We start from the raw sequence: 21,853 nt of genomic DNA on the forward strand, positions 1-21,853 counted from the left end.
CTAGGAGTTGGCTAGGGAACAATGCCTTCGGATCAGATTAGAGGGCAATGGATGTTTGATTTAGACCATGTGACCATAGGATGTGAGGGGGTCAGATTAGAGGGTAGTGGATGACTGTGAATGGATGGTAAATCAAATAAACGAGATTGTTGTGGAAGGAGAGGAAAAACGATTTGTAAGAGACTCGGGTTGAGAGGATGAAGAAAATGCAAAAGGAGAGTTAACACGCAGAGGGCACTCGGAAATGATAGGGTTAGAAATCGACGAAGGTGTGGAAGGTGAGACCGAAGTGGGTTGGGTTGGTGGGCTTAAGTGATTAGGAAGGAATGGGCCTGATTGAGAGGATGGAGTTGGGCTTATCGTAGGAAAACATGAAGGGGCCGATTCAGAAGGGGAAAGTCTGGGTAGCAAAGATGAAGTGGGCTTAAAGGGGAATTCAGCTTTAGTTTCAGTAACAACAACATCCTGAGAGACATAAGTACGGCTTGTGGGTAAGTGCATACAAGAGTAGCCTTTATGATTTGAGCTATAGACCATAAATACACAAAGTTGAGACCGAAAATCAATTTTGTGGCGATTGAAAGGCCTTAAATTGGGCTAACAAGCTATACAAAAAATGCGTAAAAATTTGTAGTCCAGATTTTGTTGAAATAACATTTGAAATGGAGATAAATTATGAAGGATCGGTGTGGACATGCGATTGATTAGGAAAATTGCAATTTGAAAAGCAACCCAGTATTTATAAGGAACGAAGGCATGAGCTAAAAGGGACAATCCGGTTTCAACAATATGATGGTGGCGTCTTTTGATGCTATCATTTTGAGCATGAGAATATGGACGAGTGACCCGATGAGTAGTGCAAAAAATATTTAAGTAAATGATTAAGTGGACGAAATTCTCCAACCTAATCCGTTTGCACAGAAACAACGTTAGCAGAAAAAGTGTTACTAACATAGCACAGAAAAGCCAAGAAAATAAAAGAAACATTTGATTTTGATTGTAAAGGAAACATCCAGACATATTTAGAAAAATTATCAACTATTGAAAAATAAAACCTACATTCCAGTGAGTACAGCAGAGGGGCTGGTCCCCATAGATCAAGAAAAAGAAGCTAAAATGGGGCTTCTCAGATCGATATGGAGAAGGAAGATGTGGTAGAGCATGAGACTTAACTTGGGCACAAGCATGACAATGAGACAATCTCATTTTATTTAGAACATGAAGATTAAACTGACTAAGTGTAAGAGAAGTAATTTGAGGTGAAGGATACCCAAGTCGGGCGTGCCATAGTTGAGAAGTAGTCCTTTCTCCAATAAAGGCTTGTGGAGACACGTTACTGACAGGTGTGGGAGCTTCCAAAGGGGTTGGTGTCACCGGTAGGACATAAAGACCATTTTTAACGTGAGCCTAAAGAAGTTCCACCCGAGTGCGTGAGTCATTCACAAGAAAAAATGAAGAGTGAAATTCAAAATAGGCTGTGTTATCCAAACAAAATTGACCAACAAAAATTAAATTCTTAGTGATAGAAGGAATATGAAGAATTTTATGGAGAGAATAATTGCCAGAGGGAGTGGTGAATTGACTAGAACCAATATTTTGTATTGGTAGAGTGGAGTCATCTCCAATGTTGACTTGATCAGTGCCTCGATATGATGTAGAGTCCAGTGTAAGATTTGAGAAATCTGAAGTAAAATGGTTGGTAGCCGCTGTATTGGAAAACCATGAATTTGAGTGAGAATTTTCAAAGGATAGAGTAGTGAAGTTGGCTGTAAAGGAGGTAGGGGGAGGGGTTTGATATGTTTGATTGAAACGATGATAGCAAGGGAGGGCAGTATGCCCGGGTTTGTGACAAACTTGGCATAGAGGTTGTGTATCTAGTCGAGGAGAAAAAAAATTTGGAGGATGTCCCCCACGCTCACGATCACGTCTTCCACCTTTTGAGAATGAGTTATAGCCCCTGTTGGAAAAGCCTGGAAGTGATGGTGCTCTTAGACTTATTGCATAGGCTGCAAGATGAGTACTTGAGAGCAACGATTGGGTTTGGTGAGTCAAACATGATTCATGGTTAAGAAGATAATTGTAAATTTGATGAGAGGAAAGGAGATTTGGGCATGTGGTAATAATAGTGACCACAGACTCATAGTCTGAGCCAAATCCAGCTAACAAATAGATGGAGAATTGAGAAGAAGATAGAGGATGTCTAGCAACTCCAAGAGATGCAATGAGAGAAGTTGCTTTACGATAGTATTTAGAAATGGATTCAGAACCTTTCTTAAGGGTGGTAAGCTGAAATTGAGTTTGTGTCACATGTGCTGAGGACTGGGCAGCATAGAGACTCTGTAATGTAGTCCATACTTAGCGTGAGGTAGTGCAGTCAAGCACATGAGAAAGAACTGTATCAGTCAAGGAAGAATTAAGAGCAGAGATGATAAGTTGATATTGTAAGAGCCAATAGGTATATTCAGGATTGGGTTGATCATCCAGAGTGAGAGATGGCATGAGAATAAACCCATCGACATAGCCATAAAGCTGATGGCCATTAAGGAAGGGTCTGATTTGAGCTCACCATAATAGGTAATTATTAATGGTGAGCTTAAGAGTAACAAAGTGAGATGTGGAAGTAAAAATGGATGAGTTGAGGGGTGGTGGTGGATCAGACGGTGTTGTTTTTGGAAGTTTGTCAATGGGGTCCATTTTGTTGGTTGTATTCCCTCCCTTTCCATCTCCATCTTCATCTCCCTCTCTTCTCCTCTCCTCACCTCGATCCCTCTCCGATTTCACTCCCTCTCCTTTTTGCATCAAAATGATTTGAAAAATCAAAAAGCATATTAAGACCAGAATTAAAAACAAGAAAAATAAAGGGAAAAAAAAACAGATTTCACACTCATAACCATCTGGGTATGGAGTTAAAATAGCATTAAAAAAAAACAAAACTTGAAAGTTTGCTTTACAAATAAACCAAAAAACATGACGGAGATGTCAAACATAACAATCAGAACCCAATCTTGTGACCGATCGATCAATAAAAAACGATGCAGAAATAAAGTAAAATATAAAAAAAAAAAAAACCTTACCAGAAGATGGATTTATTAAAAATTCCTAGGACAAAAAACATAGAACTAGCTCAGACAAGGCAATCAAAGAAAACTTTATTCTTGTTTAGCTGTCTCTTAATTTTCTTGCACTTTCTCGAGAAAAAAAACCAAGAAAGAAAACCAAACCTAGGAAGGTAGAATCGGAAGAAGAAAGAAAAAGAGAAAGGTCTTAAAGGCGAAGGTAAAATTTGCTCTGCTACTTGCTTGGAGAAGAATAATCTACTTAAACGCCATGTAATCGCTTTGAAAAAAAGTGGGGTCCACTATTTTTTAATGTGGGTCCCATGTTTTATTCATTTTTTTCAAAGGATTATGCAATAGTTGCACAATTCAAAGTTGTAAATATCTTTTTTCTTTCAATTCTACTAGGTTTAATCAATCTCGTGTGCTGATTGCGCAACAAACACTAGCTTTTCATATTTTTTATTTTAATAAAAGAACTCAGAAAAATACGAATTCGCAGAGGAGAACGCCATAGCCTAGCCCCACCTCACAATCCCTCGAAGCCATTATCATCCCTTTGTGGCAGCAACTGCAGACATGTTACTCCTCGTTCAACGTCCATTACCACGCATAAAGGAAGCCGACCAAGAAGCCGACCAATAACCACCGCGATCTCCTCTAGCTCCTTCTAAACCCGCAACAAAACCAAAGTCAAAAGAGACCAATTAGTTGTACCAATCGACGAAGAAACACAATGCAAAATGAAGCTAGTTTGATCTCCTAAGATTGCATCCTTCCCTTTTTTTGTTTTGAATCTTTAATAAATTCTACTGCCACCCAGATTATAGGATGGCAAGCCAACCCACAAAGGAGCCCCAATCGATATGCGAATTCATTATCATGGTCGTCTCTTGCATCAAAACGTTAGCCTTTCATGATAAGTTGACGTATAAAGATTTTGCTTTTATCATTTTACTTGGTTTCTCTTGAATAAAAGCGCATTCTTTATATGGGTATTCTTTTTTCCAGACTTGGAACTTCATAGGGATCATATAATTTATAATAGTCGATTAGTCCAGTAGAAAGTACTAAAAGAATTGTTAAAGGTCTCAGAGACATTATAGAAGTGTATATGGTCTTAGGGCATTATTACCAACCCAATGGTAGATTTCGGATCTTGTCTGTTAGAATTATTTCTCATGTGTATGATCAAGACAACTACAACCCAAAAACCAAACAGCACTGAAAAATAAGATTTCACAGATAGTAAGATGGAGAGAGCTAAATTGTGACCAAAGAACTGAACATAGGTCGAGAGCTCAATAGAGAAAAATGCTTACACAAGCCAAAAAAATATAGAATTGCTTACCCAAGAATTGGAAGCAGCTAGAGGAGAGAGAAAGAGAGAGAGAGAGAGAGCGAGAAGAATGACATTGGCGGACCAAGCTAGTGAGGGAGGACTTGGAGGGAGCTCCAAAAGCCTCTCTCCATTAAAACGTTCCGTTTCATTTTTTACATCAATATCCAATGCACAATTGATTTGCAAGATTGCATGATTCAAGAGTTTTTCTTTTTTTATATATACATATATAAAGATGAAAAATTATTTACATCAGCTGCTATAGCTGCATCATATCGTGTTGGAGAAGAAAAAAAAATTACGTTAAATGTACAAAAAATACGACTAATGCATATCATTACCCTATAAAATTGGGATGGCTGATTTTTAATTTATTAGTCCAATTTATGGACTCATTAGCTAAATAAAATGCTATACTTGTTCTAAATGAGTACAACTGTCAACATCCAGCCTAACATCCCGGAATCTAGAAAGACCGTTTGCCACGTGTCTCTACTTGTTTCTAGGAGCTTGTCTCCACTTACGTGGCCGTTAACAATAGGCCCACCACCTCAATAATTCCTCCTCAATCTACACATATAACTACATGGATGCCACTACAACTGTAAACAATACACAAGCTCGCCCATCTCTTGCCCCACAGCATCACTGTCTCGGCCATGGCTACCCATCTCCAATTCCATCACTGCGTCTCCACCCTCTGCCCCAAGCTATCCTTTGTCCGAAACCCTAAATTTATTCGGTGGTTCTCTGCACCGTTCCCCCGGAAAGTTAGGGTCTTCACTTTGCGTGAGAAGTTCAGAGGCAGAGAGGGAGTTTACTCTGTTTGTTGTTTCTGTAAAACCGGCTCCGAGATTGAAAGGGTTTCGGTTCAGGAGGAAGAGAATGAGCGGCCCCCGTTCGATATCAACCTCGCTGTCATTCTCGCTGGTTTCGCATTCGAAGCCTACACAAGTCCCTCAGTAAACGATTCTTCAACTGCCTTTTCTCTCCCCCCTTTTTAATCTTCAAGTTTTTGTGTGGATCTATTGGTCGCTGAGATAATGTTTGATGGAAGGGAAAGAAATTGGATGCTATTATTTTCTGCCTTGTAATTCTAAGTGTAAGACGAAGAACCAGAAAATTGAAAAAAGAAAAGACAGAAAAGATGAAACCAAACTGGAAGATTCAATATTGGTTTTTAATTCAATTGGGCTTTGGACATAGAAAATAAATCTACAAATATCTTCGCTGAGGATCCTGTTGCAGTTGAGCCTAATTCAATTGTGTTTAAAATCAAATATAACTCTAAAAACAAGAACAAAACAAGGCGAGAAATTTTTCCTTTTTTTTTTTTTTTTTTTTTTTTTTTTTTTCCAGGGCAAGGCAAGAGAAGGAATATTGTTTCCATTTTCCCCTCTTTTCTCTGCCCCAAACCCAATCAATGTCTAGTGTTGTGTGTCAAGTCTTGGAAATCAAAGGGAAGGAAGATAAGCGTAAAAATGAGGCCCCATACTTTGTATTGTTTAGTTGTCAAATACAAAAACATAAAGTTTAACTTGGTAAGCCTTGTGCAATTGCATAACTCGAGCATTTTCTACCTATTATCGGATAACATGACACGACTCGGAGGTTGTTTTCATTTTTTCATGGGAAAGAGCAGAGACGTTTTCATCCGTAAGAGAAAAAGCTGAGGGTCACTAAAAAATGTTGATTTTTGGTTGATGTGTAATTATAATTTATAAATGGCTTCATTTTGCTCAGGAAAAGGTCGGGAGGTGTGAGATTGATGCTGCAGGTTGTAAGACAGTGTATTTATCAGAGTATGTGAGCATTATTGTTTTGATAGTTTACTACTTAGATATTGAGGAGAAAAAAAAAGAAGTTGAAGACTTAAGATATTATATTGTTCTTAAAATTTTGATAAGTTTGTTGTTCCTACTGCTATAAGCTTGATTGGTTGTTAACAGTTGTTCTTTACTTCTACTGAATAACGTTTTGAATGATGTCCATTAGAGCATTCTCATTGGCTTAGCCAAATGCAAAAGGCAAAATCACATGTTTTGCCTTTTGCCTTTGCCATTCAAGAAAGACTCCCACATTGGATTATCCATCTTTTAGCTAAAACAATAATAAAATATATTTTTTATTATTAATTTTTTTTATATATTTTCCAATTAAAACCCACTACATAAGATCTACAACAACATCTACATGAAGAAACCCAATAATGATAGCCTGTGCTGTCTTAAAATTGAATATCAACTAAATTTATATACACCAATTTCATCAACTTAGGCCCGGTTTGGATATAAAAGTCCCGCCAACCCATTTCAACTCATCATTATAATTTTTCCAAATTTCCATACAAAATATAATAAACAATTCAACTTTTTCGAATCCCAAAACAATATTAATATTCTAACAATATTTTATTCTACTTTCATCTCATGTCATCTCAACTCACTATCCAAACCTCCCCTTAAAATGATAACCAGTGCTGCCAGCACCAATTTCTTCAACTTAAAATTGAACATCAACTAATTTCAGAAAGCTGTCCTTTTTTATCAATGCCACTATTCCATTACATGAATATATATATATATATATATATATATATATATATTCATATGTATACCATACAAATTCCATGTATCAAAATCCATTATCATGCAACCAACAACTCCATCATCGTCCAACAACCAGCAACCAGCAACTAGCTTCCAGCTTCCAACCAGCAACAATAAAACTCCACCAGCAACCCCACCAGCAACTCCACCAGCAATTCCAACAAGTCCAGTACAATAAAAAACCAGGAAGTCCAGTACAATAAAAAAAACCAGCTGACCCACAAGCAAGTCAAAAAATATGTCCCCACACAGTCAAAAACAATTATAAAATCACCCATTAAAATCAGAGGACCCAATGCTGCTCCAGAAAATTCTAATAGAGGACCCATCCAAATAGCCAAACCAGAGGACAAAGTAATAAAATACCACCCTCTTGCTCCAATATGTTTACAAAAATCAGATGACCCATTAAAAACAGAAAACCGAAACCCTAAATTCATCCCTGAAATGAAAACCCTAATCTAGATTAAGCAAAGCAACCAAACAACAATTACAACAAGCTGAAATCTATGTAATAAAAATCCATAGGCAAAACAGAGAGAGAGAGTTTCAATTACCCTAGCTAAGTCGATAGAGAAAACACCAAGCAAGTGCAGCGGCAGTGGTGATGAATAGCGACGTTGATGGAGGAAGTGCAGCGTCCTCGTGGGAGACTGAAACCTGGAAATCATCACGTGATCAAGAGTTTTGGGAGGGAGAAATAGGAAACCTTCACTCCGCCAGAGAGAGAGAGAGAATGAAGAAATAGAGAATAGAGGGAGAAAATCATACCTGAACCGTCGTGAGATGCGTCGAGAGTTGTTGAGAGAGAGAGCTGCAAGAGTTTTTTTTTTTTTTTTTTTTTTTTTTCCAGAGAAAGGCTTCTGTCAAGGGAAAGAAGGAAAGGCTCGAGAGAGGATGAGAGAAAAAAATAAATCCGTTGTGTTGAGAGAGAGAGAGACAGAGCAAGTGGGAGGATAGAGAAAAAAGTAATAAAATAAAGTTTAAAAGGTGAACAATCCATTTGGAAATATGTAGTAACACTGTTCATAGTAAGGAAAAAATTTACATTTGGCTAATTCAATGTAGTAGATTTAATGGTGTAGCTAGCTAAATATGTGTTTGGATTTGCATTTGGCTAAGCCAATGAGAATGCTCTAATCCAATTGTAGTCATACTTGTCCCGTTCATCGAAGTGGGTCCCAGTGTAAGTGGGCAATTTAGGACTGATAAAATTTTGATTTTCATAAATACAGGTCATTTGTATGTGAGATATATGACGGCCAATTGTTCATAAAGTTAAAAAAGGGTTTGGATTTGCCAGCCATGGATCCGTGGGTAGGTTATCTTCTTTAATTTTTCATGTAAACAGGACTAGTTAGTATATATTTGTTTTCTTCACTTGCATGGGTACCGATTTTCATTTTTATCACAATAGTTCATTTTTGCAAAAAAATAAAAAAATAAAAAAAAATAAAAGAGAGAGAAAAGAAGAAGAAAGAAAGACAGAAAGAAAAAGGATCACATTAGTTGTGTTTCCACTCTATATTTTCCTTTTGTTTCCTTTTTCTGCCCTACATTTGCAACTTTTTGTATGCTTTTAGGGAACAAGTGATCCATATGTGGTCATGCAATTGGATGGACAAGTTGTCAAAAGCAAGGTCAAATGGGGGTAAGTTATTTTTGTTTCATCTAGATTCTCGGCCAACTAAATATGTAGATAAATCTTCATGGATCCGAGGCTGTACCTTGCTTAAAAACTTTGGTAATGCCAAAATGTTGTGCTTTTGGTATGTTTTGTGGTTGTCTGTGATTTTAATAAGACTGCTGCTTGTTGAAACATAATATCGAGAGTTCAATGAATGTAAGTTAACTAAATATTTATGAAGAACGAGAGAAACATAGTTGGCATGAATTTTAAGTAGATAATGTTAGAAAAGCCCACTGACGTGAGTTTTTAGATTAATTAAGAATGATTTATGCTCTCTACTTGCTTTCTGCTGAGTGTTGTAAAAGCTTATTGGTTTCTAGATTTATTAAGCATAGATTCCCTTATATCAGGGATTTGGTACTTAAATTAAAGGGATTGCAGGACTTAGCAGTTATATTTTCTCTTTTAAATGTGTTCATTTTTTATAATCTTTTTTTTTGTTGAGTATTATATGTCTATATATCTTATAATTATTTGAAAATCCTGACTATATCAACTGATAATTCTGAAAATCTTTTGTGCAATGCTTTATCAAAAAATATATATTCTCATTGGGCAATATTACAGGAACCAGAGAAAATTTAACTTGTATAATTATGTATTTTACTAATTTTCTATTGCTTATCAGAAAATTTTAAGAACGCTTGTAGCTCTGTAAAATCAAGTTGTAGATGGGAATACATTCTTTACTGTTGACAGAACAAATATAGCTGTGGGTAATACGTTCCATAGGCCAAAAGCGGGGACATAACCATCAAATTCAGTGGATGTAGCAAATTTGTGGAAGCTTACTTTGGATGGACTCCTTTCATAGGTTTGATTATATGTACAATTACGTGATGGCAGGACAAAAGAGCCAAGATGGAATGAGGACTTCACTTTTAATATCAAGAAGCCTCCGACAAAGTTTCTCCAGGTTCATTTGCATGCTTTTTAGCTGTTGCATTTGAGAAAACATGAGTGATAAGGGAATGAATCATACATCCGCACATCAGAAGAAGTGCAGTTCTTTTTCAAGAAGTTTTCTGAAAAAGCCTAAAAGGATTACTAAAAAATATTACACATTAACTAAATCATCAAAGATGATTCTTCATAAAGAATAATTGAAACAAATAGAAATCTACTAAATGAGTCATATAGTTACAAAATCCTACAAGATATCCCTTTAAGAAAAGGTGATAGAAAACATAGATTGATTTAGGATCTCTTAATATATGAAGCCTAGTAATAGAAGTTTTCATGTGATTCTTGTTGTGATAATGAAAATCTCCTATATAAGAATTACCTCAGACATAAGATTTGGGTGAATAGTATAATGCCCTGGGTTCGTTGGTTAAGTCCCAACAAAGTGGTGTCGAGTCCCACACTGGTTCTTTACCAAGTGGAATTGGGCTTTAGAACAATTCCACAGAGTCTCAGTTGTAATCTTGACTAATTCTTTTGAAGTATTAGCGCAAATGTGATTAGCGCTTTTTTCCCTTGGATTGTTACAAATAGAATTAGATTGACCTAGTAACACCATGTAGTGGTGGGGCATTGCAATGTAACGTGAGCCCGGGTTAGGATGTTATGGATTTAAGTGGGGGAGACTGTAACACTTCAGTTTGGTTGGTTATGTCTCCTTAAAGTTACACAAGTGCCAAGTATGATACTGGTCCTTTATTGGATGGGATTGTAATTTCTTATGGCTCCAAAAATCTCTAATTGTAACGTTTACTTATTCTTTTGGAGTTTAAGTGCAGATGCGCTTTCCCTTGGTTGTTGCAAACAGAATCTATCTTATTTGTTTTTTCAACTTGCTGACAGCTATTACCTTTGTCTCATATTTATCCACTATTCCACCTTGGAATGCTTCAAAATATTGTCCATTGTGAAAATTTTTTTTTTTTTGATAAGTAAGATATAACCTTTATTGATGTGAATGAAATAGGCATACACCTAGTACACAGGAAGTATACAGTTGAGCACCTAGATACATTCTAAGAGCGTTAAACTAAAGATAGGAATTCATGTATATCATCCCCATTTAATACAATAGCTGAAAACCAAAGCAGTAAAGTGTGCAGAAAATAATTCTTCAGCTCCATCATTGTTCTTTCCTTGTCTTCGAAGCATCGCATATTCCTTTCCGTCCAAATACACCACATGATACACAACGGAATCATTCTCCAAGCTGCTGCCACTTGATGACTGCCCTGCAATTTCCTCCAACAACCCATCAGCTCCACCACTCTCCTAGGCATTACCCAAGCCACACCGACCCGTCGAAAAATCTCATCCCACAACCCTCTTGCTACATCACAATGTAATAAAAGATGATCTACCGATTCTCCACTCTTTCTACACATGTAGCACCAATCCAGTACAACGCATCCTCTCTTCCTCAAATTATCCGTGGTTAAGATCTTCCCAAGGGTGGCATTCCAAACAAAGAAAGCAACTCTAGAGGGCACACGAGACCTCCAAATGTTCCTCCAAGGAAAAGAGGTGTGATCCTGTGAAATCAAAATTTTATAATACGCTTTTACTGAGAATTTCTTATGCTCCTGGAGTCTCCATTTCAAGCTGTCTTGTTGCGCCATAGTAGACCCTAAAGAATGTAGCAAGCTGAAAAAATCTGAAACCATAGATAATTCCCAATCATGAATATCTCTATTAAACAGAATATTCCACTGATGCGAACCATGGGCAAGTAATCGCACTTCCGCCACAGAAGCGTCCTTGTTAATTGCAATACGATATAAAGCTGGAAACACCCTTTCCAATGCATGATCTCCACACCACACATCCCGCCAAAAACTGATTCGGTCACCCTCACCTGCGACAAAACGAATATGATTTACTAAAATAATCCACCCCTTCCTTATAAACTTCCATAGCCCCACTCCATGCCCCCCTCTCACTTCTTTAGAACACCACCCACCCCAATCAACCCCATATTTAGCATCTATTAGTTGAATCTTTGTTTGGGGCGGAGGTAGAGTGTCATATAAGTTAAAAGCTAGCAATTCTAGAACTGTCATCATCTTCATCATTATATTGTGCTTCTTCTTCTAATGGTAATAACAATGGGGCACCTCATAAATTTTTTGAATACATGCACAGGGAACTGTATCAACATTTAGATGAGTTATTAATTTATTCTTTAATTAAATAGTCAAAAGAATATATTTACAACCATTTTTACTTTCAAAGTGTAGTTTATGGTTTCTCCAAAACCTTGCTTCTCATTTGTTAACTTCTGTTGTTAAAACTTTAGGTTGCAGCTTGGGATGCAAACCTTGTAACTCCACATAAGCGAATGGGTAATGCAGGCATTAGTCTCGATTGCCTCTGTGATGGTGAGAATCTGACAAAACATTGACATTGTGTTTATGTTTGGAATCGAGATGATATCATGTCACCATTGTGTTAAGTAATTGGGTTGGTGTTTTGCATCCGATATTTAGCTGTTGTATTATATTCCTTATTGTACTTGTGTAGGCACTCAGACTGTCAAGAGGCATAATATAAAATATATAATCTTTTCTTTTTATTTGTCTTATTACGGGATCTACACTACTCGACTTCTTTAGTAACAAGCGCACTAATGGTCAGCAGGTTAGTTCAATGCTAGGCTACAAGTTTTGTTTGAATACGATCTAATAACAAACATGTATTTTGCTAGGATATTCACATGAAATGGTAGTGGAGTTGGAAGGAATTGGTGGTGGTGGAAAGATACAGCTGGAGGTAAGTTCTCCTCGGTTCACAAGAAAGTCAACGTTAAATTGATAATTATAGGGACCAGGACTTTCAAATATGTTTCTTAATGTCAAAATTCTAAAACTTATTTTGATTTGGGTCCATCTGGTAACCCTTAGGGGTTGGCTCAAGTGGTAAAGGCTTTGGGCTTGGGGGTATGCTCCCCACAGGTCTAAGGTTCAAATCCCCTTGGGTGCAAACAATCTATAGGGGCCATCGGACTGGGAGATTTTCCCTTGAATTACCCGATGTGCACTTGCGCGAAACTCCTTGCCGAGGGCCTGTGCACTCTCGGGATTAGTCGAGACAGTGTTCCTAGACACCCGGTACCAATAAAAAAAAAGATATGGGTCCATCTGGTGTAGATAGATAACTGCTGAAAAAAAAAACACTATTATAAACCTAAAGTATTTAGGTTATATGCTGATGTCATTGCAAATTCTGAGTTATGATGTGCAAGAGATAAGAATTATCAATTACATATGTTCACAGTGTTTGTGGGGTGATGCCTTGGACTGTGCTCAAAGTGTTTTCAACTTGGAAAGGAAGATTTAGTTTTCATGAGTTTAGTGGCCTTTGGTGGCTATTCCTCATTGTATTATCTGGACAACTTGGAGTGAGAGGAACATTTGTACTTTTAAAGATGTAGAGGTTAATGGAAATTCAATGAAGGATATTTTTCATTTTTCCTTGTTTGATTAGCCGCATGCTTTGGGCAGTATGCATTGTGACTCCTTGAATTTCATTTATCTTCTGAATTTTCTTTTCTCATTTATGGAAAGGATGTCGTATACTTATCCTATAGAAACATTCTTCATTTCTAAAAAAGATTACTTACTGAAGTTCAGTATCCTCAAGGAACAAGCTTGCGAAAATGTGTTTTCTTCCCATTTTTGAACAAGCATGCAGAAATGTAGTTTGTTTCCTTTTTGTGGATTGTTCCTATTTTTTGTATTTCTTTTTCTGAATTCTGACAATTCCACTTGTTAGAGGGATTGGAACACAAAGCTACTTTTCTGATTATTAGAGGGAAGAAAAGTGATTAGATCCTTTATGTATTTCTTGAACTATTTTTATTGTTTTAGGTACTGTAAAACTCATGATGTGATGAAGATCTTCATTGAACTCACTCATAAGTCATCACAGCTGTTTTGTGATTTGTAACCCTATATGTTTTTTAACTAGCATCTCTCTGGCTTGTTCTTGCTGATTGTGGGGTTTTAGGTCCAGTACAAAACTTTTGATGAAATTGATGAAGACAAAAAATGGTGGAGGGTTCCCCTTGTTTTGGAATTTCTTCGGAAACAGGGTTTTGAGTCTGCTCTGAAAATGGTTGTGGGCTCTGAGTCTGTACAAGCACGACAGTTTGTACAATATGCTTTTGGGCAGTTAAAGGCTTTCAATGATGCGAACCTTTGGAAGGGTCAGTTTTCTAACATTGACAAGTATGATACCATGGGACTCGGAAAATCAAATGATTCTATTGTGTCAGACATGCCTTCACAAATAGATAGAGATTCAGAAGCCTCTTCTAATGACACAGGCTACAACGAAGATAGCAAATTAGAGGATTTTTATGCAGAGAATGGTGGTATGGAGGGTGAATATCCCTTTGAACCAGTGACACCTGTTGGTGATTCAGAGCAATCAGAAAAACTTTTTTGGAGGAACTTTGCAGATGTTATCAGTCAAAATGTTGTTCAGAAACTTGGTCTCTCTGTTCCTGAGAATTTAAAGTGGGAATCATTTGACTTGTTAAATAGAACTGGCTTGCAATCTCAAAAAATTGCAGAAGAGGGTTATATTGAATCAGGGCTTGCAACTCCAGAAAGTCTGGGTGATGAGATCGATAAAACAAGTGGCTCACTTGGCATTAGCAAAATAGGGTCATCAATACCAGATATTAAAAAAGTGACACAGGATATAATGAGACAGACTGATTCTGTTTTAGGAGCATTGATGCTTCTGAATGCAACTGTTTCTCAATTAACAAGGGATAGGCGTCCTGTAGGAAAGAATGAAGCAAAAGAAGAAAATCCAATCAAACTGGAAGATGATGTTGATGTAAGACACTCTACAAGTGAGAAGCTTTCCAGCTCTAGGAATGGGCCAGTCGTGGATGAAAAGAGAGCTGAGGAGATGAAAGCACTTTTTTCAACTGCTGAGACTGCCATGGAAGCTTGGGCTATGCTTGCCACATCACTTGGCCATCCTAGTTTTATTAAGTCTGAATTTGAGAAGATATGTTTCTTAGATAATGCATCCACAGACACACAGGTGAGATTTTATTTCCTCAGAAAGGAGTTCACTTGTCATATTTCTCAGGATTCAATGGAATGGAAAATGTTTTCTTAACCTTGACAAGGGGTGAAACGCTATAGTTTGATCATAGGACTCTTTTCTGTAAATCAAATTAATTATTGGGAGCTGCAGGTTGCAATTTGGCGTGATTTTGCAAGGAGAAGATTAGTTATCGCTTTCAGAGGGACTGAACAAGTAGGTTATACCATTTTTCCCCACTGAGGAGTTGGGTTATTTTTTTCTCAGTTCAAATTGCTCATATATTCCTTTTTTCAGGCACGATGGAAGGACCTGAGAACTGATCTGATGCTAGTTCCTGCAGGGTAATATAATATCCATCCTAGCTCAACTAGTGTAGTGGTTTTTTAATTTTATTCATTTTAACTTCCCTCTTTTGTCTGGTTTTTTTTTTTTTTTTTTATGAGTCACCTTTGTCTGGTTTATTGTTGGTATTTCATGAAACTAGCACCCTTCCTAATTTAGTGGATGTGACCTTTGGCGGAGAGACTGCTCATCTGCTCCATGGATTGTGATATCTTCATTAGCTGTATAATGTTTTGTTGTTATACATAGAGAGCTAAATAACCAGTTATCCTTAAAGCTTAAGCTGAGAAAAAAATTGTGATTCTGTTTACTTAACCATGTCCAACACTCTTCCTCATGTATGAGTCGAATTCCTTCTAAATGAGTGGGATCCAACATGTGGGACATTAAGTTTTCTTTAAATAGTAGAGTTGAACTAGGAGGTCAGACCCGAAGTTCTCTGCTCTGGTATCATGTGATTTTAATCACTTTACTATTGTTATAGCATAGTGCAAAAAACACATTCTTTTTATAGATGACCATCCGGATATGAAGAAAATCAATACATGGTTTTATAATCTCGAGGCAAAAATATGAATCTTTCAGTTGTAAGCTAAAATACTATTGAATTTAGGACTGGTACATCGTGATTGTTCTACCAAAAACTATCTTTTGGTATCATATCAAGTAAGCAATTTTTTGAAAAAGGGTGGGCCTAGCCTTGGGGCTTCGATTGATTTATTTGACAGCTTCATAATTTTGAGGTACTTCAATCAAGTGTTCCGCATTATATTTGGTTTCTGTTGCTGATTCTTATATCACTTATGCAGGCTAAATCCTGAAAGGATAGGGGGCGATTTCAAGCAAGAAGTCCAAGTATGTATATGAAGGGTAGAATGCATTGTATTTAAAAGCATTCTTGAGATACACAGAATGATAACAAAAACTGTTTTCTAGTTTAATGTAAGTAGCCATGCGCCAATTATTTCAGGTTCACAGTGGTTTTCTAAGTGCATATGATTCAGTCAGGACAAGGATAATTTCTCTCATTAAATCTGCAATTGGTCATATGTAAGTTGTTCTTTTGTTCAACTTTATTCCAAGCGAAGCTAATATCTTAATGTCATGTGAGAGAAACATGTAGATGGTTAAATCGTAAGGAACTTGATAGTTGATATCAGCTTCATGCTGATGTCAGAAGTTTATTTTTAGTGTTTCATTTTGCTTCTAGTAGCTACTGAACTAAAGTAAGCTATGATTTCTTAGAATAATTAGAAGAATATTATGTTTCAAACCATGTTTTTTTCTTTTTTGATACGTAAGAAAGATATATTACTCAAAGAATAGGCCTAGCCCAGTATGTACAATGGAGAACCCTGACTAAGAGGGCGCCAGAGAGACAAGAAAATCATGAAGGGCCATGCCATTGAAGTCAACAGCAATAGCCCAAATACAAAGAGTGCTATAAAATGATGCTAACAGTTCCTCTAGCGATCTCTCATTGTCTTCAAACGTCCGTGCATTACGTTCCTGCTATAAACACCACATGATATACATTGGAATCATCTTCCAAACCCTTTTAATCTTATGTATACCTCCAATGTTTGGCCAACTAGCCAGCACTGCCACCACTTTCTCCGGCATGACCCATGCCAACTCTACCCTACTAAGTACCTCATACCATAAAGCCCGTGCAATCTCACAATGCAACAGAAGATGATCTACCGACTCACCCCCACCCCTGCACTTACAATACCAATCTACTATAATAATCCTCCGCTTCCTCAAATTATCAGTCGTGAGTATTTTACCCAATGATGCTGTCCACACGAAGAAAGCAGCTTTAGGGGGCGCCTTATCCCTCCAAAGCCTTCTCCACGGAAATAGAGAAATGGGCTCTTGGGAAAGAGCTTTATAAAAAGAACGAACCGAGAATGTACCTTTTCCAATGGGTAACCACCACAACCCATCTTCTTGTTGATTACTTGGCTTCATAGAATACAGAAGCCTGTAAAAATCTGCCAAGCTGTCCATCTCCCAATCCTGTAATGCCCTACTAAAGCTAATATTCCATTGAATTTGCCTACCCACCATCTCCATAACATCCGCCACTGAAGCTTCTTTAACACCAGCAATTTGAAATAGAGGAGGAAAACGATCTTGTAGAGCATTATCGCCACACCATATATCTTTCCAGAATTTAATCCTGGAGCCGTCACCCAACTGAATACGGGTGTGTCGAAGAAAAACCTCCCAACCTCTTCTAATGTGTTTCCACAAGCCCACTCCATAAGATCCTTCTTTTGTGCTCCAACCCTCCCATGAATCACCATATTTGCACCTAATTACCTCTCTCCACAATGTGTCTGGTTCTTTACTATATCTCCACAACCATTTACCGAGTAACACTCTATTGTGTGTGTACAGATTTTCCAAACTTTGTGTGTGTACAGATTTGAACAGATTTTTCAAACTTTGTTTTAGTGGTTTGAACATGTAGCTCCTAGCTCATATCTTTAGGGTTTGGCTTGATATGTAGCATTACAAGATATTGATATTTGAGTTGAATGATCAGGCTATGTTGAATAACTAACACACTGTTGTCATGCATTGTGGCTATATTAACATGCCCTATTGTGATTTTTGTTTTGGTGACAGAGATGATCTTTCTGAGCCGCTGCTCAAATGGCATGTGTATGTGACCGGGCATAGTTTAGGTGGAGCATTGGCTACCCTTCTTGCTCTCGAGCTTTCCTCTAGTCAGTTAGCTAAGTATGTTGTTTATCTTTCTACTTATAGAGTCCTTCATTCTTCCATACTGCAGAAAATTAATTCCATTGACGGTTCAGGTCTCTGTGTTCGGAAACTGTGGAAAGCTAACTTGATATTTTTATGATTAAGAATTGATAGAGATGAATTGATCCTAGTAAAATTAGTACTTATGTATTTGTAGTAATTTTTAATGTAGACTATTTAGTGCGTTTTGAGAGTAATGGCAATGAAACTTAACTATCTATTTTCCTTTTCCTTTTTTTTTTTTTTTTGTGCATCAGGTGTGGGGCAATCTCTGTGACTATGTATAACTTTGGGTCTCCTAGAGTTGGTAACAAAAAGTTTGCAGAAGTTTATAACAGGGTAATAAAAATCACCAACTACAATTTTATTCTTAGAAATCTCCATTTATTTGATATAATTTTGCATAAATACGTTTACTTTTACACTATCGCTTTGTATTTTGTGATGAAGTTAGGCCACAAGCATGTAGAAACTTAACAAGAGCAAGAAGGGAAACCAAGCAAGCTAGCCATTGAGTTGACTCGTAAAATGGCTCAATTAGTTCCTTATGCAACAGAATGCGACACAACACATTCACACACAGCTGGTGCTATAACACTATTTTTTGTGTTTTTTTGGCTAGTATGTTATGGCACCCTTTTCTGCTTCTACTCCTCTTGTACGGACCCCCTAGGTTGGTGAATGCTTACACAACTTGTACTTACATTTGCAGAAAGTTAAAGATAGCTGGCGAGTTGTAAACCACAGAGATATTATACCAACAGTCCCTCGCTTGATGGGTTATTGCCATGTAGCTCAACCTGTTTATCTAGCAGCTGGAGATCTAAGAGACGCCTTGGTGGGTGGTTTGCTTTAAACTTGTACTGGTTATTCAAAAAGAAAGAACTAATTACATATAGAGAACACACCAAGCTTTATAATTTGTTATCTTCATGGATGTTTTCGGTAAATGCTGTTTAGGTTTAACTTTATTCAAATGGATGGAGGAATAAATGCTGTTTAAATTTTGACTGCTTAATTCATTTGATTCTGTGGAAATATTACTTCTGAGAACAACGAAACTGGCCTTGTCAATTGGCTATTGTGGATGTGACTTTACCACCTGCATGCTTTTCAAACAACCTCATCCCTCCTGCAAAGTCTTCACTTACAAAGCAATTTAGGAACCGTAAAAGAATAAAAAGATTGACATTATGGTTGGAACCTTCTTTGGAAGGAAAGAAATGCAATGAGTTTTGAAGATCAAGAGCCGTCAATGATGAGGCCAAAAACTACTTTATTAATACTTCACTCCATTGGTCAACTGTAATAGACTTTAGTGGTTTGAATCTCAAGGATTTCCTTGTAATAGCTGTTAATCATGCATGGTCTTGTATACTTCCTTTGTACATGGGCTATGCCTATACTCTTCATCAATAAAATTTTTGTTTACTGATAAAAAAAGGTTGGAACCTCTTCATAGAACTGCTATATCATTTGATTGGAAAATTCCTCGATCCAAACAAGCTAACAATAGTTAATTTTATTTTTTAACAGATGAAGCCTCATCTTGAGTTTATTATTTATTGTTTTAAATAAAATAAGATATTCTTTTATCCTTCTTGTTTGCCCTTTGGGTTATTCTTATCATTTGCATTTGTAAAGCTACATGCCCCATTGACCACACACACACACACACACATCACACCCCCCCCCCCCCCCCCAATAAGTATTAATAACCAACTCCCCCACCATTAAGGTCTTTTCTGAGGAAAAGCTCAAGCATTCAAATTCATATCCAATTACATGTAGTCAGCAACTATAATTCTTTTAGCATAATGAATGCTGCTTTCTATATGCTAAAAGTTTATTTCCCCCTTATTCAATAATCAGTTCAATAGTTGAATGTTATAAAACAGATGCTAATATTCTCTATTCGTGTTATATGTGCTATACAGGAAAACAGTGTAGCTAATTAGCTAATTATTGACTTGGTTACAAGCTAATAATGTGGTACATTGTATCCAGGAAAATATGGAGCTTTCAGGAGACGGTTACCAAGGTGATGTGCTTGGGGAGTCCACACCGGATGTTCTTGTCAGTGAATTTGTACGTTTCTTGTTAAGTCATTCTCTTTTCCTCTGCCCTCATCATGTTTCGAGAATCTGATTCTTTAATATGCATCAATGATTTATATATGGTATGGTATGCAATGTTGGGTATGTACAAATTGATGTTTTCAATTTGCAATATATATCTACTGACATGACGTTATATTTGCCACTATATTTCCTGCATGTCAGTGACAGCGCTATCAATATATTTGGTGACATAAACATGAGATTAATTAGGCACAACTAGACTGCATATGGGAGTACTAAACAATGTTTTAAAGATGGACCAGATAGGCAGGTTGAACTGTGAACTGGTCTCATTTCTGGTTCAGTTCACCCCTTAAAACTGCTCTGTTGGTTGAATCAGTTTAAAACAAATTGAACGGATCCATTCACATGTTTAGTTGGATTGCCTTGTCAAATAAACCAGTCAATCCATTTGATTTTCTCAATTCTGTTGATTATTTTAAAAAAATTCAATTTTTTCTATTGTTTTTCCCAACATACCCAATAAATCCTTGTACTTAAAGACCGAGATTACTAAATATATACTTCAAGTTAACGAGTTTATACACCATGTTATACTTCATTGATACATTTACAGTACTTATTTAATCACAATAAGTGTACTTATCAGGTCAGTTAGCTTGTTTTTTCACATGTTGATACTAAAGATTCCTAAAAAATGGAAAGAAACTGAAGAGAAAACTACCACCACCCAAACAAAAAATACATAAAATGTTATTAAGGAAGGACTGGTGCACTTACTCCCCCCCCAACAAAAAAAAAAGAGAGGATGGACTGCATTGTAGTGCGTTCCTGGTTTATTTTTTAAGATGAGGAACTCCAGAACCCGAATTTTAATCGGTTCTAATTCATTACATCAAATTAATTTCTTTGTCAACAATTTCCACAGCTGAAACCCTTATTTTATCAGTTCTCATTCATTCCAGATGTAGCACGTTGATTTTTGAAGTTATTCTGATTGAGAACAATTTATACAGATGAAGGGTGAGAAAGAACTGATTGAAAAGCTTTTACAAACTGAAATAAATATATTCCGTTCAATTAGAGATGGGAGTGCACTTATGCAGCATATGGAGGATTTTTATTACATCTCACTGCTAGAGGTATGTCCCTCCCTCTATTTGAATTACAATATGCTCTCTAATATAGTTTCTTGACCTTCTCTGGTTTTCAGTTTATTGACCATTGTTGAGTACTGAATTCAATGATTTCAATTTCTTCTTCTTTTCCCCCCTTTCAGAATGTGAAGTCGAATTACCAGACTGTCACCATTTCGCAATCCAATCAACAAGATAGCTCATCAATCAGCTAGGGCTGGCCTAGGAAGCTTGTGATGTCCAGAGGCCCACAGCAAGGTTGTACATATACCTCCCATCAGCTATATAGATATCAAATAGAAAATTATACCCTATAAGATACTATTTAACCTGGTCTACTAATATCATACCCCCCCTCGTCCCCCTTTTTAAAACACCATCTTCTATTGAATTGAAGCGAAGGTAAATAATGCTTCAAAGATAGGGTTTTAATAGTTGGCAGTGGTGAACCCTTTCTTATCTCACAATCAACATTTGTTTGGGAAATTTGTTTAAAATAGCATTGATATTCCTTTACATACAGTTAGAGAGCATAGATAAATATCCATCATTGACGATTTCAATCTATATTTACTGCTCGAAAAAATTTATTCATCATCTATTTTTTTCTTTATCCTCTCATCATCCCATGATGCGGCATTAGATAATAGATTTACAAGTGAAATATAGTAAGTAGTCTCTAATCATCTAATGATATATCATAAGATAATGGAAAGATGATGGAAATTGGGATGATGATTAGCATTATTCTTACTGCCCTTAATTCTTTATTTTATTTTATCAAGTTTATTTTTC

General features: G+C 36.8%; 1 protein-coding gene across 2 annotated transcripts; it reads left to right on the forward strand.

Moving 5' to 3' along the window:
- The first annotated feature begins 4,970 nt into the window (after positions 1–4,970).
- Positions 4,971–21,574, forward strand: LOC121255275. 2 transcript variants are annotated; one of them, XM_041155551.1, is made up of 18 exons: positions 4,971–5,360; positions 6,142–6,200; positions 8,243–8,324; positions 8,591–8,658; positions 9,544–9,613; positions 11,957–12,038; positions 12,365–12,429; positions 13,666–14,718; positions 14,875–14,937; positions 15,019–15,065; positions 15,876–15,921; positions 16,037–16,116; positions 17,704–17,817; positions 18,099–18,180; positions 18,554–18,679; positions 19,849–19,929; positions 20,939–21,064; positions 21,202–21,574. In XM_041155551.1, the coding sequence occupies exons 1-18, from the start codon at positions 5,058–5,060 to the stop codon at positions 21,271–21,273; spliced, it is 2,619 nt and encodes an 872-aa protein (XP_041011485.1). In that variant the 5' UTR covers positions 4,971–5,057; the 3' UTR covers positions 21,274–21,574. The 2 variants fall into 2 exon arrangements, with proteins under 2 accessions (XP_041011485.1, XP_041011489.1); XM_041155555.1 differs by lacking the exon at positions 21,202–21,574 and having other exon boundaries at positions 4,989–5,360; positions 20,888–20,979.
- The last annotated feature ends 279 nt before the right edge of the window (positions 21,575–21,853 follow it).

This window comes from Juglans microcarpa x Juglans regia, chromosome 1D (genome assembly GCF_004785595.1).
Source record: "Juglans microcarpa x Juglans regia isolate MS1-56 chromosome 1D, Jm3101_v1.0, whole genome shotgun sequence".
Lineage (NCBI taxonomy): Eukaryota > Viridiplantae > Streptophyta > Magnoliopsida > Fagales > Juglandaceae > Juglans > Juglans microcarpa x Juglans regia.